This window comes from Homalodisca vitripennis, chromosome 1 (genome assembly GCF_021130785.1).
Source record: "Homalodisca vitripennis isolate AUS2020 chromosome 1, UT_GWSS_2.1, whole genome shotgun sequence".
NCBI classification, from domain to species: domain Eukaryota; kingdom Metazoa; phylum Arthropoda; class Insecta; order Hemiptera; family Cicadellidae; genus Homalodisca; species Homalodisca vitripennis.
Window position 1 is genome coordinate 81,721,694 of NC_060207.1, and position 21,804 is coordinate 81,743,497.

Below are 21,804 nucleotides of genomic sequence, written 5' to 3' on the forward strand. Positions count from 1 at the left end.
CATGGACATAGAGTACAGAATAGGCGTCACAGTATGCTAAGCTATGCAATAACAATAACAATAATAATAACAATACAGAGATAGAAAAGAAAAATGATTTTTTAGTTGTTCCAGGTCACAAATTCGTCAATTGAGTAAAATGTCTGTTTGATGAGCCATGTTTTCAGTTGAGATTTGAAGTTCTTCACTTTACTGCTTTTCTTTAGATGATCAGGTAGATGGTTGAAGAGTTTTCGTCCCATGTAGCTTGGCTGCCTCTCGTACTTTGTAAGGTGATGGTTGGGCAGGGTGAAGTCGTTTGCATTTCTGGTGTTATAGTTGTGTGTCTCTCCCAGTCTTGTATGATTTTGCGAGACAGCATAGCAGATTACTTCCAAAATGAACAAGGACACAACTGTCAGTATGTTTAGATCTTTGAAAGCTGATCGACAGGAGTCCAAAGCATTTAGGTCTGCTAATGTTCTCATTTCTGTAAAACTAATACTCTTTGCCGATTTGTTATTGAGGAGTTGCCCCACACTGTCACACCAAATCGTAAATGTGACTCGAACAGCGAGAAGTATGCAGTTTTGGCTGTGTCCAGGTTGCAAGTAGTTTTTAGCCTTTTTATAACATATAAACTGCTGTTAAGTCTTTTACATAGTTGATTTATGTGTGAGGTCCAGGTTAGTTTACTGTCAATAATAATCCCAAGGTATTTTGCTTCAGTTGTAAGTTCCACTTCTGGAAGACTGGAGGTTTTTATAGTTTTCAGCCCAGAATTTATTTGCTGTGTTTTACTTGAGTTTAGCACAAGCTCATTCTGATGGCAGTATTGTTTTGCCATACTCAGGGCAATAAAAGATGACACCTCAAGCTCCGAAGGTTGTTTGTAGGCTACAATTAGAGCAGTATCGTCTGCGTACATCATCACCCGGCTGTAGTCCTGAAGCTCTTTCGGTAGGTCGTTTGTGAAGAGGATAAACAGTACAGGGCCAAGTACCGAGCCCTGTGGGACCCCTCTATTGATCGATAGTGGAGTAGATGAGACCTTGTAGATTGTATTGTTTCTTGTGTATGAGATTTCTACTATTTGTGAACACTCCTTCAGGTAGCTGGTCATCTATTTCATAGTTTTCCCTGTCACACCCATTTTCTGTAGAAGAAGTGCGTGGTCCAAGCAATCAAAAGCTTTGCTGAAGTCCAAGAAGAAGGCACTGGTGGAATTCCCTTCTTCAAGTAGCTCCAGTATATTCTCAGTGAAGCTTATGAGAGCTGAGGCTGTTGATTTGCCCCTTAGGAAACCATGTTGCTGGGTTGTAAGGAGGTTATGAGTTGTAAGGTGGTTCATGAGACGGGAAAGTACAATTTTCTCAATTACTTTTGAGATGGTAGAGATAAGGGATATTGGTCTGTAGTTATCTATTAAAGTGGATGGGTTCTTTTTTAGTTTTGGATAAACTTTTGCCAGTTTTAGCGCTTTTGGAAAACAGCCTTGCAGAAATGATTGATTTATAACAGAAACAAGGGGAGGTGCTAGTTCTTCCTTGCAGTGTTTGAGAAGAATTGAAGAGATTTCATCTACTCCTGATGATGGTTTTGATTGTATGGAAGAAATGATGTTTGTGACTTCCAGTGTTGTTGGGAGGAGGATGAGATCAGGTACACCATTATGGGTTACAGGTTCTGCATTATTCAGTTTTGTAGATTGTCCTGCCTCTTTGAGTGTTTTTTCAGCGATTGAGACAAAATATTCGTTAATATACTGTGCTACGAGGAAGGGATCTTGTATTACTTGATTGTTTACTTCAAGTGTGATCTGATTTGTTTGGTTTGAGGGTTTACATCTTTCATAATCGATCACTCTCCACAGAGCTTTCTGTTTATTGGCAGCCTTGTTGATATAATCAGCTGTGGCCTCTCTCTTTGTCTGTTTTAGTTTCAGATCATAATTTTTCTTTTTGGCAGCAGTTCGTGCTTTAGCTTCTTCGGTACCTTGAAGTATCTCATCCTGTAGTGCTTTGAGGTAGTCTTTTTTAAGGTTTAACATTTCTTCACTTGATATTGCAGTGAGTTTCTTTTTTGGTTTTGTTCTAGTCATCTTTTGGGGACATGCAGCGTTCAGGGCAAGTCTTAGTGTGATGATTAAGAAATTATAGGCTTCATCTACATTGTTTGATTTGAAAACATCATCCCAGGATTCTCTTGCTAATATGTTCTTAAGATGGTTTAGATTTTCTTGAGTGTATTTCCGAGTAGTTGAAATTGGTGATGGGGTGGTATTGGTCTGAAAGTTAACTGTACAGAGCTGTGCTTTATGATAGTAATCATTTGTTATGTAATTAAGATTTCTAATGTTTTTTTGACAAATAAAGATTTTCTAATGTCTATTAATTATTTAAGTTTCGATGTTAGTCAAAGCAGTATTATAATTGGTAATAAAATAACTACAAACATGCCTATTGGTACTCTAATTACATTATGTTGCAGTTCTGGAAATAATTAATGACTTTGAGATGATTAGTTTGTTTACTGAAAAGTAATTAACTTTTTGTGTTCCAGAGCATTCAATGCAATCATCATTTGTAAATATGAAAACTTGTAGTTTTATGTTGTTTGTAACAACTGACTAAATTTCCAGAACATCACTCTGAATGTGATTTATTACCAGACTAGTTTAGAAATCAAGCAGTTCTGCTACAAAACTGCAGAAATTATTTGTAAATATGAAAACTTGTAGTTTTATGTTGTTTGTAACAACTGACTAAATTTCCAGAACATCACTCTGAATGTGATTTATTACCAGACTAGTTTAGAAATCAAGCAGTTCTGCTACAAAACTGCAGAAATTATTTGTAAATATGAAAACTTGTAGTTTTATGTTGTTTGTAACAACTGACTAAATTTCCAGAACATCACTCTGAATGTGATTTATTACCAGACTAGTTTAGAAATCAAGCAGTTCTGCTACAAAACTGCAGAAATTATTTGTTAATATGAAAAATTGTAGTTTCGTATTGTTTGTAACAACTAACTTAATTTCCAGAACATTCACTGTGAACGTGTCTACCAGACTAGTTTAGACATCGAACAGTTCTGCTTCAAAGCTGCAGAAATCATTTGCAAATGTGAAGGCTTCAAATTTTGGTTTTGCAATGATTATGATGTTGAAATAATTGACGTAAGTAAAGCATAATTATTTAATTATAGTCAATAAAAACAACAATAGACCTATCAGGTACAGGTAGATAAATGGTAAGAATCAATTAGTACTACACTCTATACGTTAAAGGATACTAAATATTTCCTGTATAATATTTTTATGTTTTTAACTTTCTAGATAGGTGCTAATATTATAGGTTATAGTTTTATTTACAATTTTACAGTCCATTTTAAATAGTTTGTAGTAGGGATTGATCAGGATGTTGTTTAGTACCTAAGTTTATTCCGTTGTATCATTTATGAAATTGTATTATTTATTATGTATGAAGATAGGTGGAAGAGAGAAATTCTTGGCAACTTTTGGTAAAAATATTTATATGTTGGATTAATAATATTGCCTCCAGACTATACCGCTTAGGTGTATATTTGACTTTGCTGATGCATTTTTGTAAGATGGCAATAAACATATATTTATTTATTTATTTTATTTCATTGGAACAGATTGGTTATTTGTGAATAGTGCCAAAATTGAGTTTAACGGATAATAGAACTCTGTAGTAATATTTTCAGGTATTATTCCTTGACCAAATACATACAAAAATTTCTTGGTGCATAAACCAAGTCCTTTTAACCTTCTCCACAAGTAGTAGGCCATGCACATTAATCCAGAGATCTGGGTGGGTAGTTGACTGGTCCACCTCTCCCAATCCGTTTTTGAGAATATTCGTCATCCAGAGTTTTTCGCACCGCTTCAAAGTAGTGGACTGTTGCCTCATTGTGCATAAACCACATTTATTGGATAGTTTTTTCTGTAATATTCAACAATAAATTAGACAAGTAATTGATTAAGAAGTTATTTTATATATTTTCGTTTAAGTGTCCTTCGAAAAAAAAGGGTCAACAATTTAGTCACCAATAGTTACCGTACCCAGTATTGAGGGTCCATTCCTTTTGGTTGTAATCGTGCACTTCTCCATTGCCCTGGAAGGTTGCTTCGTTGCACCATAAAACTTTTTGAAAAAAATATATTTTATCTTCATGCATTTTATCACAGGTTACAAACAAAAATTCATTCTTAGTTAGTTGTTATCTTCGTACAGTTCTTGATGTAGTGCAATATGGTATGGATCCATTGTCACGAAGGATCCTGAGATCATACGTCATTCCTGCATCGGTAGCCACTTTTCTAGATGAGTCACGCGGATTGAGCTGTAGGCCTAGTGAGCTGTTTTCCTTTGTTTTGATCCAGTTGTACATTTCCATACGATTGCTCAGTTTGTACACCAGTATAGAAATGTTGATTTTTTAATAATAAAGCTTATAAAACAAAATTTTTCATGGTGGAAGCAGTTTTTTGAGGAATGAAAACAAAGAATTTCTCTTTTTTGTGTTGGTATTGGCAACACCAGTCATAGTTTTGAAAACCCAATTAGTCAAATATCACGTTATTTTCATATTCTTGGCCTTGAAACTTCAGACTTTATTTTCTTTTATATACTCTGTTCAAATATGGATTAGAATGCAAAACCTAATTATTATTGTATAAATTATTAATTTCTACACATTGGAATATCTACTTTCCATTGATACCAAACATATGGCTTTCATTCATAAAAGTTGTTATATTGGCGACTTTATTATGTATGGGTACACCAGATTATGACAGTGATCTTGGTCACACGTATGTGGCTTCTGACCAGTTCTAGGGTTAATAGCCATGTAGGACAGGTTGATAATAATTCTTGGCAACATGAAAAATTTAGTAGTATGATTTGGTTGTTACAGATATTTGTCACTTTAAAAGTTTAAAATCTCCATTACTCTTTGTACAGACTTTAATTGTTACTTTTTCATAGCTGTAACTCCTTTCATAGTTTTTACTTGTCCCTAAACTAATCACAACTTTTGCAGGTTTGTGCATTTAACGGTGACATCTTAGGAGTTGTTTGTTTACGACTGAATGCTGAGAAGAAAACTCAAAAAAATGAAAGGTAAGGAACTGTAATTCAGTAAATGAAAATTATTTTTGTAGTATATGATACAAGCTATGAATAAAATATCACATATATTTTTTATCTAATATTTATGTGTTGAGAAGTATGATATCCTATCTGAAGTATAGATGTACTGTTGAAAATATACCGGGTGTCCAAAAAGTCCCCGGACGATTAAATATTTATGAAAAGATTTAAGATATCCTAAGATAGAGATACAAAGCGGCAGCCCTTCAAGCATAGCTTGAATGTACAATTAATACTGGTATACAATAATGAGTTCCATTACTGAGAGGGAGCGAGAATAAATCAAACAAGGAAAAGTCGCTATGGAGCATTGGAGCGTGCAACATCGTGTGTTCGTTGTCGAGCAGCTTTTTAGAAACAATGATTCTGTAGTCACAGTGCAACGTCTTTTCCGTCAATATTTTAGAGTTGGACGTCGAGGTGCAGTGCCTGATCGAAATACCGTACTCCGATGGGTTGCAGCGTTTAGAAGTACTGGTTCTGTGATGAAAAAGAAACCACCTGGTCTTCCCCGTTCAGTTCGTACTCCGGAAAATTGAACGAGTCAGAACGGCAGTTGTTACTAGTCCTAGATGATCGACTAGACGACATGCTGTAGCGCTGGGTATGTCACGTCGTTCGTTTCACCGCATCTTACATGATGACCTCAAGTTCCATCCGTACAAATTAATGATCGTCCTGCAGCTTAATGCAGGGGATTTTTTACAGCGCAGAGAGTTTTGTCGCATAATGGATGAAATGTTTACGGAAGATCCCGATGCTACAGTCTTCATGAGCACATTTTCATCTTGACGGTTACGTCAATGTTCAAAACTGTCGGTATTGGGCATCGGAGAACCCACAAGAATTACACCAAAGACCTCTACACAGTTTAAAGGTAACAGTGTGGTGCTGCATTTCAAAGTTGGGTATTTTTGGACCCTATTTTTTTGAAGAGGAAGGAATTGCAGTTACTGTGACATCAGCTTGCTACGTTGAAATGTTAAACAACTTCCTTCATCCAGAACTTGAAAGGCGTCAAGTGAACATGAGAGACATTTGGTTTCAGCAGGATGGTGTCACAGCTCACACGGCGAGAGCATCCATGGAAGTGGTTCGACAAATGTTCCCAGGACATGTGATTTCGAGATTTGGTGATGTTCACTGACCCCCTCGCTCACCCGACCTGTCGATATGTGACTTCTTTTTGTGGGGATATTTGAAATCAAAAGTGTACATGAACAAGCCTCGCACACTCGATGACCTTAAGAATTCCATTCGTCAGGAAATTGAAGCCGTGCCGAATGAAATGTTGGAGAGAGCCGTCCGTAATTTTCAGAAGAGGATCAATATTTGTATCCAGCAAGAAGGACGTCATCTCAAAGACATTATTTTCCGAACCTAAATATGGTATGTAATTTCAAAAACTGCATTAAAAAACTTATCATTTTAATACTTGTTTTTATTATTTTCAACCCATTGTGTCCCAGTAATTCAATGTTGAAAAACATGCGTGTCCTCTGCACCACCCTGTATATTAATGATACGTGGTTGGGGGGGGACCTAACACAGTCTTACAGTAAAGTTCAAAACCTATTTATTTACTAACCTATTTCTTTTATTTACTAACCAAAACCCAGTATCGAAATCATCAGTTGAGAGAACAATAAAACATGTTTTAACTGAAGGAACTGTATCTGATCTTCCTAGAAGTGCAACAAGTGAGGATTCTAGTGTGGAAGTTCTTCAGTCATTCATTGACAATCCTCAGATCCTCTGCAGGCAATCATATATCCATAAGCTCTGTGCAAAATGTTTTCCATAAAATTGGCTTTTCAAACCATACAAATTTACATTGCATCAAGAACTGAATGAAGATGATTTTGACTGGCATCTTGAGTTTTATGAAATTATGATGAACAAGTTAAATACAAACCAAATCCTTCTGTAAATAACATTGTATTTTCGGATGAATCTACATTCATGTTAAATGTAAATAGATTAGTACAGGCAATGGCAATTGGGTTCAGAAATAATTGATACTCTGTTTTAATATTGACGCAATTCATTGTATTTTTAGTATATACAAATATGTTGAATAAAGAGATTTTCTATTATTTATTGTTCACAATTCCTATTTTTTATTGTTCTTGAGTTAAACTCAAAATGAATATTTGTTTGTAAGTTGCTTAGTTATTGTTTATGTTGAATAGGCACAGTCAGCGCTACTTCTATGTGGTTCGTTGTGTGTTTGTGTGGAATCCTGGGACAGATCGGTGCTGGCTGGAGGCATACTCACCTCTGGTGGACGTAACAAAACATGTAAATCATGTTAATACCAACTGGGCTCCTGCCAAAGGGGAGGCGGCCAGATTACGTAAGGCTCTCCGCTACTCCACCCTGTTCATGCTACCTTCTTACCCGCCCATCCGCACCCTCTCTCACCACATGTGGAGCAGTAACCAGATTTTGGGTAAGTTCCTTATTTTGTCTCATATCCCAACTTAGAAGTATGTTGGCAAAGATTATTGCTTACTTTCCTGAAATATGCATAAATTGTATTTTTCTCCATACATTCAGTGTCTTGGAAGTGATCTCTGTTTAAAAACTTGTGTACGCGTCTTATATAATACTCGTATCATATCAGATCCTAAGGTGTTAAGTTGTAGAAGATTTGAGTTCATAAAACATTCATAACTGTCATGATAGATCTCATTCTTTCTGTATTTTTAGTAATACAGTAAAGTCCTGCTATTCAAAACCCCACTATTCCAAAATCCGCCTATCCTGAAAGGAGTTCTGAAAAAATACTGATTTTTATATTTTTTTGTAAATAAAAGAAATAGTTTAATTTTCCCCCTTCATGATAAAAGAAAATCATCATCTCAGTATGTTTGTTTAAATTTTGAATTACCTGTTTGAAAACTACACAAACACCAAGAGTGCTTGGCTCTCAACTTTTCATACCTTTATTATGAAAACCAACACTAACTCATTATCCAATGATCCTCTGAAAGTGGGTAGTTGATTTAAGTCATCATGTGGATTTCTAATATGAAAATTTTAATTGTGGTCTGTACTTTGTCGTGTTTGTTCTAAACACTCTCTCATGTCTTGTACTCCTGTCCTTTCCGGTCACCAAACTCAAAAGTAAAATGACAAAAATATCAATTTTGAAATATTAGTCAATTTAGTCTGTGCTGAAAAATTAACATTAATTAATTTCTCTAAATATTTAACCAACAAAATAACGCCTTTCTATTGTTGGTAAACTTTGTTTTTGCCAATGCCACAGTATAGCAAATACAGCAGTTATCGATAGATAACCGAATCTAGCAATGTTGAGTGTCGCTGCTGCTTAGATGGGTGGCTGCTGAGCTATCTTGTCCTTGCAAGCAGTCAGTGTTTCAAAAGTCACCTTTAAGCTGTTGATCCTCAGGTTAAGTGTTGAAGTGGGCTTCTTACCCCAAATTTCACCTTGTAAAATTAGACATTACTTTGTTTTTACTTTTTAAACTACATACGTTCTTTCAGACAGAATGGCATTGACAGGAGTTCCAACACTTTCAGACATCAGCGGCTCATGATAAATTCATCTATAGAGTAAATTATATTTCATATAATAGTTCAGTTAGTAGTACAATTTGGTTTTACTTGTTGATGCAATTTAAAGCGGTATTCGTCACAAATAAGCTCCCAAGTTCAATCTTTGTTATACAAGATGGATAGTAGCATTGCAATAAGCGGAGTTATAACTATCATAACAGAGACCTGGTGATAATGTAAATTGTTTTCCGACTAATCCAAAACAAATGGACACTGTTGGGTTATTTAGAATTAGGCTCTATCGACTAACACAATAGTTATGTATTAATCGCTAATATTGAGCTATAATGCATAGCACCTTTTTTTAAACTGATCTATTTGTGGCCTATATTTTTACTATTCTTAAAATATTTTTCTTTTTGGAACTCCTCCAATACCCACTCCTCTTGCTATGCTACTGTTCAGGAAGTTTCCTTAACCCATTGCGGATCGTGAAAACGGCGCGCGCGCGCGGGCCTTAGAGTACGAATTAATCCGTATTACAACGCAGCACCTGCAGTGTTTGCACGCCTACCTGCCTGCTTAGCGCGCTCGCTAATTAGGCCAGCGTATATAATTATACATGTTTTGTTTGTTTATGTTGTTATTTATGTTATATAAACATTATACAGATCATATTAGACAAGTATATTATACTAGAACAAATGTAAAAATACAGGTACATAACATTTTTACTTACGTTTTTTGCGTGTTGTAGCTGTTTGATATAGGACGGATCAAACGTTTTACACAATAAAAAAAATGTTCTAATAAAACTGTCAATTCAAGAAACAACTAATCTAATATTTACAAAATATTGAGACTGTCTTTGTCTTAGTAGTGGATTTTGGTGTGATAGTCACGGAAACAATTATACGCGTGATAGAATCGTCTCCATCCTCAATAAAACTATCGATATCACTTTCATCACTTCCACTTTCTAATAATAGTCTATCTAATTCAGATGATCGTAAATTATCACCCATTTTATTTACGTACACGCACACGAGGCAAAGGAAAATCGAACGCCACGACTGTACGACTCAGACAAACAATTTGTCGCAAATAAAAAACGTTATTGACCGATAACGAGGGGAGTATTTGTGGACAGGTACCAGAGATAAGATAGGAAGCCAGTCCAGGAAAACGGACTATAAATAATCTCCGAGACTTATAACAGCGATAAGCGTTCAAAACAAATGAGTCATCCGTACCACGTCATCCGCGTGAGGGTCACGTCATTGTGCTTTTGGTCCACGCCTCGCTCCGCGTCACCCTCACGTCGTTGATCCACAATGGGTTAAAGAGCTACAAATCTAACGTAAATAAATTTCTAAACCCAAAATCAATTGCATAACCGCTCCTCAAAATTTGTATTTGTCCATGAGGTTATACACCACATTATTTTATAAAGCACAGCTTGTTATTTCTTCAGCAGAAAACTGAACTATTGTAATAATATTGATATCCACATAGTTTCGCTCTACTGTAGTTCTAGTTCCCCTCCATTCCTACTTAGTTTACTGTAATATATTGTTTATTGTCATGTCACCAAGCTGTTATTCAGTAAGTGGCTTGATAATTTATTTATTAAGGCCATGGGCAGAGGTACAGCGTGGCTGCCTACATGATGTTCTCTTGGTCAATTATTGTAGAAAACAGAAAATACAAGAGGTAATTTTTTAAGTAAGAACCGTTTTGTAATGGATGAAGGGAAACTTTATGTATGAACTTAAATTGTATAACAAAAATGATGAACATTTATTCACTTCTCTACATAGTCACCATGAACACTTTTCAAGTTGTAGCACCAGCTTTTGAATCCCATCATCAAAGAACTCTGCTACCGGACCGTTAAACTAGTTAGTAACTGTATCTTTCAACATGTCATCATTTTCCAAGCACTTCCCACCAAGAAATCCTTCAGTTTTGGAAAAAGATGAAAGTCTGATGGTGCCAAATCAGGGCTGTACAGTGGATAACCCAGTAATTTCCAACGAAACTTGTCCAGGTGCGTCTGTGTTCTTACCGGGACGTGAGAACGAGTATTATCGTGAAACAGAACAACGCCACGCCACTATAGAGCGATTTTGGGTAGCACACCTAAGCTTCAATAACATTTTACAGTATCTCGCTGCATTTATTTTCATTCCTTGTAGCAGAAAGTCTACCAAAAGTATGCCTTTCCAGTCCCAAAAATCTTTGGCCATGATTTTCCATGTTGAAGGTTCTTGCTTGAATTTCCTTGGCTTTTTCAGGGAGTTTGGGTGATGCCACTCACTGGATTGACATTTAATCTCTGGAGTGTTATATTCAACCCATGTCTCATCACAAGTGACATTGTGACTAACGAACGAACTCATCAACATCTTTGTGACAGCGTTCCAAAAATAACAAAAAATGTGCCATACATTTTTTTTTTAAAGTGTATCAGTAACAATATTATAAACTAGAGACCTTGAAATATCTGATGAAGATCATCAATAGTGAGTGAACCGTATGTTTTGGCAAATTTCTTCAACATTTTGTGTCAAGTCTTCATTCATGACAGTAGGCCATCCAGGTCATTCTTCATCCTGAACATTTATCCTTCCTTCATTAGAAAGCTTACACCATTTTCACAAATTTCATCATTCATTGTACCTTACCATAAACTACAAGAAGCCTGTGAATTTTATGCAGGAAGAACTTCTTTTGCATTTAAAAACCGAATTAAAAGTGCACTGTACAACTGGTAGGATTAATGATTGGCATGGCGACAAACAAAGCAGTATAACCACACACCAATAACAGCAGAGTCGTGAAACGTAATCACAGCATAATGGGGGCCGGTCAAGAGTGGTGCTGACCTTGAACGGACATCGTGACAGGATGCGCGGGCACAATGCGCAATCGGTTCTGTAAAAATGACCCAAATATATTTCCAACACTACTTCTGTGTTATAGTGTGGGCAGTTGGTATAGAAATTTATTAGAAAAAGAGAATATAGTAATCAAAGAATCAAGAATATTTATTGTTGTCCCACATTAAGCATTAACGTCACATAATTGGCATGAGTTAGGCTACATCACATTTCATTATAAGTAGTTTCTTATCTAGATTAAATTTCCTCATAACGAGTTTAAAATTTCTTTAAAATAAGTATAAAAATTTAATATCTTTAAAATTATTTAGGTACACCTCTTCAACTAACTAAAAGGCTTTCATTTTCAGCCACTTAACCAAAACATTCTTAAAGTTCGTAGTGCACACTGTTTTGGCATAATGAGATAACTTATTAAAAGATTTGTAGCAATGTAGGTAAAGCTATGTTGGGACTTGCTTAACAATTTGACAGTAGAGTTGCCCCAAAGAATAGTAGCAAAACATGTGATTAGTCTTGAACATTGTATCTGAAATGTATTATGCCAATGCTTAATTATTTTAACCAATGGACAAATATTTATATAATAGACAGTTGATAGTACTAATTGCTATCCTTGAATCCTACTCTTAAATTTAATTACAGATGCGGACTTTTCAATCTCTATTCTAAAGAGTGTTAGTAACCATACATTAATAGAATGTTATCATTTCTAATACATGTACATAATATTTGTTCACTTTTGTTTTTCAGTTCCTACTCTTGAAGAAATTAGAGATCATGCCAACCTAATAGGCTTCAGATTATTACGTGTCCCTCGCTACCTCGGACGAATTGCTGAATTTGAATAATAGGTAATTTTAAAGTTGACTAAATCAAGAGTTTCTTGACCTTTAGTGTTCATCCCTTTGAGTCTCATGTGCACGTTAGTGTCTTTGGTGTTGACTCGCTAATGGCCTGTCAGTGTTCCAGAATAAGCGATTGGTAAAATTAACTTAAGATTTAATGTGATAGTATACTAGTACATATAACCCATATACCCAGTATCTGGAGAAGATACATAGTTATTGTGTATTGAAGTGTATTACGTTTAGAATTATTTGTGAAGGTTTCCCTGACTTTACAGTCACTTGATAATTATTAGATATTTTGACATTAATTCCAGCAAATACATTGTAATGTAATTTTGGAAAAGAGTTTTCAATTAAGATAATATAACTTAATATCTTTCTAAGGATAAACTTTTAGATTTATAGGACTTACTTTAGTGAAACTGGCACTAACAATAACAGGTGTTATTTAATTGGTAACCATAATGTTGGAGGTCTAAGGGTCCTTTTTACTAGAAGTGAAGAGAAAATATTATAATGAAGTTTTTTTTATTTCTTTAGAAGTAATTAAACAAATTAAGTTTTTTTTATTTCTTTAGAAGTAATTAAACAGAGTTTAGTGCAGGCAGGCTGATGGGCCATGGACTTGGTCTGCAAGGATGTGGGGGAATTGTAACAAACAAATTAAGATTTTCAAATTTTTTGAGAACCAGATGATTTTTATTTTAGTTTATTGAGAAACTGAATTTTACTTTGAGGAACAAACTATTAATTTTTTAGACCTCTGTATATTTTTAGTTAAAAAGATAATAGGCTACATTGAATTTGTTTAAAGGTAGCAGTTGTACCAAATGGAAGTCAGATCTATTGGAAAACAAACATTACTATTAGTTATATTTTTAATGTAACTGCACGTGTAATATAATTTAGAAAATACGATACAGTTCTATGAGTATAATGATAAAAACTACTATTTTGTAGAAAAATAGCCGAGCCAGAAGGGTATTACTGCTGGTACACTCATGGGACTGAAAGGGTTGAACAGGTTGTTTGTTTAGATCTTTAAATGTGTTATCGGCAGCAAATATATTTAGAAGTTTAAAAAATTGATCTGTGCATTGTATACATATGGCCCTGATCAACTCTAAAGTGTTCTACATCCATTAATCCCCATTGTGCTTTTTGCGCAATGGGTTAAAACTTTGGTTGTAAAAACTGAATGAAAATCACTAGAGATTGTTTAAACAAAGAACCTGTTTGGAAATTATGAAAATTATAATTTATTGAAAAATATGATTCTTTTAAGATAAACCAGAAATCCAAATTTCACATCACATCTCATCCATATTGAATTCTCATGGGTTCAGTTCAATGTTATTTAAAATGGAAGATGCATGTATATGTGTATGTCCTTTTGTGTGTGATGGAATTGTTTTATATTTTAAATCTAATTCTCTTATATGCAAACGTGTTTCAGATTTTGGAGTGTGCGTGTCCATTTCATCAAAATGTGCTGATTTTTTACATAATGTTTACAGTTCCTAGTATTTATTTGTAAGTTCAAGCTGTAAAATAATAATTTGGTTGTAAATTGTTAATTATTTATATTTGTTCTTTTTAAGTAAAAATGTCTCCATGTTTGTCATCCATTGTTTTTTAATATTTTCTCCAGATAAGTTTGTTTTGTATTTTAGTTTTAAGTAAAAATATTCAGATTAACAGCTAATTAATTCAGTTTGATAGTTTCATTATACATAAATTGTATCAATAAATTTCTTACAATGCATGTAGGTAGAGTGTTTTCTTCCTTGTCTCAGACCCTTGATAGTATACAAGGTTTGTCCATTAAGTAACAAGACATATTGAAATAACCAATTTACAAAATAAAAAAATCAAATTTTATTATTCAAGCACATTTGAAATGTATATTATATTCTGAAGGCATTTCTCTACGTAATACCCGTTTTAATCAAATGACTTATGCCATGGCACAAGTTTTTAATGTCATCTGTGTAAAAGTCTGCTGCCTGCAGTTCAAACCACATTTACAGCAGAATGCAGTTTAGTGAGCTATGTCTTCATTTCTTGTACAATGTGGTAGTATTGATCTAAGTTGTAAGGTTGACGACTATAGTTATTATTAAAAATATCATACTATGATTTCTGTTATTAAAATTATATATTTTCAAGCTTGGAAAAAAAACTAACTGTTAAAATGTACATAATAGTTACAGTATATCACTGTGAGCTACCAAGATAAAGAGATACGAGTAAGTCACCATTTTCTGCCAAATACTTCAGTTTTCTTAAAATTTGGTGATTTTGATCAACTTTTTTATATAAGTTTCAGACAATTAGTTGTAAGTTTGTTAAGCTAAATATAATTTGAGAAAAAATATAACTGATTCATATTTTAAAACCTTACTACTCCATCAAATCTAGTTGATTGATTTCTTTCTGAGGAGAAATTTCTCCTCAATTTCAATAAAAACTAGGTTGTGTGTGCTTATACAATACACATTGACTTTCAGCTCATATGGACTATTACAACTGGTAATACATCTATTAAAATTAAGTACAAAAATTAAGAACTTAAAAATAATTATACATTTTGAATGGCATCAGGGAAATGAAACTCAACTAGGTCTGATTATTATAATATTTAATAGTTCATATTTTACAAATTTAAGTGATATTATAAAATAATTTCCTTTCAGAATAATATTATATAAAAGTAGCATTTACATGTTACAGCATTACTTAATTGTGATATCCAATTAAATATATGAACAACATAATTTTACTTTAAAACAGCTTATAATACAAATCCCCTTCTGCTTACTGATGAAGATACCAGTCCCTCAAGTCTTCCTGGAACAGGTCATAAAACTAAGATAAGTTTTTAGTTATTAATTTAACCAGTTTTAATAGATACTTTTAATCAGTCTCACCTTCTCTGGAGTGAAGAAAATTGTTTGTGTACTCTTATGGATTGACCTAAAATCGTATGAACTTAAACAGGTTTCCACTCAATCTTACTTATGAAATTCACGGCCGGCTCTTGCACAGTTTTTACAGTAATAGTAATTACACAGTTAATTGTTTAAATAAACAACAAAAATACATTTTGTCATAAAAATAACAAAAAGATGGTGATTTTTGCAAATTTGAGTCTTTCCAACATCTAATAGTTAATAGACATGGCGGAATGGTGAAATTATTCAAAACTTTTCCTGTTTTACAAACAATGTCAACGATTTGTGTAGGAATTGACGGATATGTCTAAAAACTAACTCATTTTAAGCTTCGGATATGACATGAAGCATCCAATGGTATGGTTAGCTAAATAAAGAGCATAAAAGGCGATCTAATTTGCCGCTTGTATCATAACAGAGTTCTTACTATTAACCCTCTGACAATATGACAATACGAAACTCCCAGAATGATGCACTAATTTTTGTCTTTGCACAGCATATTTTTCAGATGTTTAAAAAAAATATGTGATAAATGCTAAGTAATAAGTGTTATACAGGGTGTCCAGCAACCATTCGAACAAACTTTGCCACATTGTTCAGCAGGCCAAAACTAACAAATAATGCAATATAACAGGTGCCCTATTTCACTTCGTTTAGCGTCTGTCTGTCTGTATGTGTTTTTTGGGAAAAAAATTACTACTCAAAAACCACTTAAGATACAGAATTCAAACTTAACAGTTATGTTAACCTAGTGTTGATCCTTTTCAGTGAAAAAAATAAAACAAATATCTCATTGCATTTCAAAATGGCGGTCGTTCAAAATTTTCAAATTGTATTAGCTTTGAAACGGCTACTTCGACAACAAATTCATCAGGATAACTTTTTTTAGCATATTTTATTACCAATTCAACAATTTTTGTTTCAAAAAGATTGAATAACAAATAACTGAGTTACAGCACCAAACGTTAAAAAAAACAGGTTAAATCCATGCATTGCAAGTACATACAACAATGTAGTGGATTTTTACGAATAAACTTTTTAAGGTTCTTTATTAAAATAGTGAACAATATTATAACCTGAAATTTAATATTTATTTTTTAAATTTGTTTTAAGGTAAATTTAAAAAAAGTTCATAACCAATTGTGAATACTGGTTTTTAAATCTTAAAAAAAATGTTAATAGGGCTACGTTATGGTTGGGTACAGGGTTTTTCTTACATGGCAATTGTGTGAAACAGCGTAATTAATTCAATGTGTTTGAAAAATTTTATTGAACATGATATTTTTTATTAAGAAATCAATGATTACATTACTGTAAAACTTTCATAATCGTTGCTCAAAGTGGCGTCCTTGTAACTCGTTGCAGATTCTGAAGCGTCGTAAGCACGATTCTCTCACCCCTTCAAAAGGATTACTGTCTTGAATAACTGCAGCAGCCTCAACAACTCTAGCTACTAGATCCATTTCATTCTGTATGGGAGTGATATACACTAATCGCTTCATGTGTCCCCACAAGTAAAAATCAATGGGTGTGAGGTCAGGTGACCGTGGAGGCCAAGGGATGGGACCTCCACGTCCAATCCAACGATCTCCATACACTTCATTCAAATGTTGTCTAGCAATCAGGGAAAAGTGGGCCGGTGCTCCATCGTGTTGAAACCACATTCTTTGTCTATTTTCAATAGGAACATGTTCCAACAGCTCAGGTAAGATTTCCCTCAAAAAAACTTCATAAGTTCAGTCTGTTTGGTATAATGTGTGGTCCAATCAAATATTCGTCTACTATTCCAGCCCAGATATTGACAGAAAATTTGTGCTGAAACTTACGTTGCACAATTTCATGAGGGTTCTCTTCAGCCCATAAATGGCTGTTTCAGCTATTAAATATGCCATCTCGAGTAAATGACACTTCGTCAGTAAAGAGAACATACCTTAAAAAATCGGGTTCATCAACTAATTTGTGAAGGAACTAACGAGAGCAGTCTACCCTGAGAGGAAAATCTGCAGGTTCTAAGTCTTGTACTTTCTGATGTCTGTAAGGGCACAAACGTTCTTCATTTAACACTTTCCACACAGAACTTTTGCATACATCCAAATTATGAGCAATAGCGCGAACGCTGGTGGAGGGGTTTTCTTCTACGAATAATAAAACCTCTTCTTCAAAATCAACAGTCCGTACGGATTTTACCCGTTCTACAACATTATTTTTCAAATGTCCAGTTTCCCTAAGACGAATATGAACGGCACTGAAGACGCTATGAACTGGGTGCAGCCTATCTGGAAAGCGCTCTCTGTACAATCTGCTAGCTAATCTGGCATTGCCTCCAGCAAGTCCGTACACAAAGTGAATATCAGCATACTCTTTAAAAGTAAAACGGTTCATATCGTACAAGAAACAAAGTAATAAAAGAAATTTAAATTAACAGGAAAAACTAACAGGAATTACAAAGAAGAACAGAACATTCAAACAGTGACAATCACGTTCAAAACATAGACTTGCTCAACAATGTCTTGATAGTTTGTTTATTAGTTTTTCTTCATTTAAAACACCTGATTTGGTTGCTGATTGTTGGTCAGCTGTTTTCATGTAATATTATGCTATTGTTTTTTTTTTGAGAGCATTGTGAATAGTTTGTTTCTTTTTTATTTGTGTGTGTGTAACACATTGATTACTGTAAATGGAACAAAAATGATAGTAATATTTTTTTTAGGTTATAATAATTGTTCAGTATTTTAATAAAGAACCTTAAAAAGTTTATTCGTAAAAATCCACTACATTGTTGTATGTACTTGCAATGCATGGATTTAACCTGTTTTTACGTTTGGTGCTGTAACTCAGTTATTTGTTATTCAATCTTTTTGAAACAAAAATTATTGAATTGGCAATAAAATATGCTAAAAAAGTTATCCTGATGAATTTGTTGTCAAAGTAGCCGTTTCAAAGCTATTGAAAATTTTGAACGGCCGCCATTTTGAAATGCAATGAGATATTTGTTTTATTTTTTTTCACTGAAAAGGACCAACACTAGGTTAACATAACTGTTAAGTTTGAATTCTGTATCTTAAGTGGTTTTTGAGTAGTAATTTTTTCCCAAAAAAACACATACAGACAGACAGACAGACGCTAAACGAAGTGAAATAGGGCACCTGTTATATTGCATTATTTGTTAGTTTTGGCCTGCTGAACAATGTGGCAAAGTTTGTTTGAATGGTTGCTGGACACCCTGTATATCAAATTGTTTGCTAGAGAAAAATGTAAAATAAAAATTACACTTACTAAAGTATTACTTTTTAATTGTACATTAATTGAACAATGTGTATTTTAAAATTTTTATTTTGTAAGTTTCACTTTCATATGATTTGAGATACTACAATACTGTAAATGAAGAAAATATACACAGTTCTATAGTGAACGTGTTATATATGTTACAACAAGTGTGACTAGTGTATATATGTAGATAAAGATCATAACATATACACTTACTTACAACACAAAAAAGCTTTTTGATAAAAAGGTAAAGAATGTACTACCTTTTTTGGCAGTACGTGCATCCATACTGGTGTGAATTCTTTGTACAAGAAGAATATCAGAAAATGGTGAATTGTTTTTACTGTCACCAATTTTCACAACCCAACTCACATTCCACCGGTTTATAATCATCCGGACTACCTGACAACAAATCTAAAAAAATATCATCATGCACTTTATTTACTGAACAAATTTACTTTCATCTCCAGAACTATTTTCATCATCTAATAGTTCACGTATATCATTTGAACAACAAATAATATTACGAATATAAACTATATAAAATGAATTGGTATTTATGAATAGAGGATTCAACTGGTGCAAGTTATGTCTTAACAACTTAAATGGTTTTCATGTAATAATAGTGGAAAGTTGAAAGACAACTGTGCCGTCTTTATCAGTTCACAAGCAGTATTTGACCAGCAGTTGTTTGTGCTGCCGGTCATCAGTCGGAGGGTTAATTCACACGAGCAAGAATTGCACAAGCCTAATCACTGCAATGGGTCCTGATGCAATTTAGATCTGTTTCACATAAGCTACAAAACACTTGACGGTTCTACTGCGATCTAATATGTTCCCTTTCCCGCCTTATTCAAGTCACCTCTTTATGAAACAAGAACGAAGAACAATTTTTGTTTTATATCATATTCTGTTTCAAGGTGACGCAGAAGAGACTGGAGAGTGGCAAGACAGTTTTGAGTTTATCCCATTTTGAGTTTTAGGTCTCTAACAAGTCACTTTTACAACTTGTTTCAAGATTCCACAACACAGACCTACACTCTACTTCTACTATACACCATTCAGTGTTAAAGTCGTACATACAACTTGTTTCAAGATTCCACAACACAGACCTAAACTCTACTTCTACTATACACCATTCAGTGTTAAAGTCGTACATTTTTAATAGTAAAACTGTTGATATCATCAGAACTGAAACGAAAAACATCTGTATTGAAGTTGAATTAAGACGTGAGAACCGGGAACAGATGCAACGAGTCCTGGGCCCATGCACGCACTCGTGGCCTGGTTTGGTGCTAGACTCTGAAATCGGCCACTCCTTGTAACCACCAATGCACACATATTGTTTGCAACTCCACAGTTCCAACAGGCGAGCAGTTGGCTATTTGTGGACAATACAGCATTTGCTGTGTACAACCAACCATAATAGTGTATTGAATCACATTATAGAAGTTAGTCGATTGCAACATGCAAACAACAACCGCTACCACTAACTAGAAGCAGCTGACACCAGCACTTAGAATAAAACTGTCGGTGTGTTTGACATAAAACTGTTTGCATCATTACAAAATAAACATGTTTTTAAAACAGAAAATTAATTACTTCTATATTCAAACACTCGTAATCCTATTAAAATTATTGTACTAAAAAGAGTGAATGTTAATAAACAAAAATATGGGGTGAGCATATTTATTAATTATTCATATATCCATTATTTCATACGTTCCACATAAGTATTTGAATATTATTTGTAAATTTATTAGTACAAATATTTAAAAGAAACACTTTAAATTGAATTATGAACTGGATTGAATGTGAAAGAAATTAATTTACTCTGTTGATCTAATTAAAAAATACTTGTATAAGGTAGGAATACACCACACTAAGTGTTGCGTAACGGGCTTCGCTACGGTTGCATGCAAACTTTCAAGTCTATAGCTCATTTCATTCTCAATATATTCTATGAACAGATAGACAGACATATCATAAAGCAAAGATATTTTTAAATTCCACCTGCGGATAAAAGATGAATTGTGTCAGCCTACTGAGTGAGACGATGACACTTAGACAAATGTCATGACTGACCATCCACCATCATAGAACTCACTCTTTTCTAAGTAGACATTCATGCAAAATTCGAAGTCTACAGATGAAACTTTCTCAATATATTTTACCACATAAAAGAAACGAACCAAGTGTACTTCCTTAAATGACTTTGTAGTTTATTTCTAAGAGCTATTTCAGTTATCTATTGTTACAATTTGATTCTGACCAGTTAAGTAGCTTTCAAACATTATAATGCAAATCCTTTTACACCAATTCTAGTTTTTAAACAAATTCCTGACACTTACATGACTGATATTAGTCCACAACCTCCTATATAATTTACATTTACTTTTATTCTTACAAATAAAAACTAGTTTAAAAACAAAATTAGTTTACTATCTATCGCACATAATCCGGATCAACATTACCATTGTTTTCCAAAACTGTTAAGTCAAGAGAAAAGGTTGGAATTCTCAAACACTAATTTGTAACACAATAAGATTTAATACTAATCTGCAGAGGAAGATATAAATTTGAGAATTCTAATAAAATGAATTTTAAAGGTCTCTGTAGATGTGATTAGATGTATTTTTAACTCACACAGTAAAGGTAACAGAGGGGTTGAGATGTTCGCTTCTCTTACGCTGCTGCTCTGCGATGCGTGGACTCCTACGCACTTTCTTGGGCACTGGGTCTTCCTCCTCATCAGACTCAGTATCCTTGTAGCCCCACACTACTACGGAGTAATCCCACTACAAAATACACAACAGAATCAGTTATGAGAACAATAAACAGTAGGGTAATCATGTTCTCAACATGAAATATTAGAAAAATTACACTTGTGAGTGATGCATACATAGTTCAAGATTCAAACCTGATTCCAAATCTTAATTGATTCCCAATTTCCAAATTTTGAATCCCAAAATGTTTTTTATTCTAAGCTTAATTTAACACATAGCTCCCATGAGTCAGAACTGACAGGTAGAAATCTAACCCTAAAGATCATACTCATCTGACTGCCCATTCCTTTAATTGGCAAGTATTTTATTTACCTATTGTAATTGCTATGTTAATTAAAATTAATATTTTATCAAAA

At 33.9% G+C, this 21,804-nt stretch overlaps 2 protein-coding genes across 5 annotated transcripts in view; one reads left to right on the forward strand and one right to left on the reverse strand.

The window, feature by feature from the left end:
- Positions 1–14,206, forward strand: part of LOC124365612 — a 64,789-nt gene extending 50,583 nt beyond the window's left edge. The window contains exons 10-14 of the mRNA XM_046821606.1: positions 3,026–3,160; positions 5,053–5,132; positions 7,355–7,614; positions 12,344–12,444; positions 13,898–14,206. Coding sequence (XP_046677562.1) covers positions 3,026–3,160; positions 5,053–5,132; positions 7,355–7,614; positions 12,344–12,441 — 573 coding nt within the window. The 3' untranslated portion in view covers positions 12,442–12,444; positions 13,898–14,206. The remainder of the gene's footprint in view (positions 1–3,025; positions 3,161–5,052; positions 5,133–7,354; positions 7,615–12,343; positions 12,445–13,897) is intronic.
- An 859-nt stretch (positions 14,207–15,065) lies between these two features.
- LOC124365621 (DDB1- and CUL4-associated factor 11) overlaps positions 15,066–21,804 on the reverse strand; it is a 40,330-nt gene continuing 33,591 nt past the window's right edge. For 3 of the 4 annotated variants that reach the window (XM_046821626.1, XM_046821612.1, XM_046821622.1), the window contains exons 11-12: positions 21,311–21,460; positions 15,066–15,291 (exon numbers count right to left, since the gene is read on the reverse strand). In XM_046821626.1, the coding sequence (XP_046677582.1) occupies positions 15,259–15,291; positions 21,311–21,460 (183 nt within the window). In that variant the 3' untranslated portion in view covers positions 15,066–15,258. Of the gene's footprint in view, positions 15,292–21,308; positions 21,461–21,804 lie in introns of all 4 variants that reach the window. The other variant, XM_046821616.1, reaches the window with a different exon arrangement.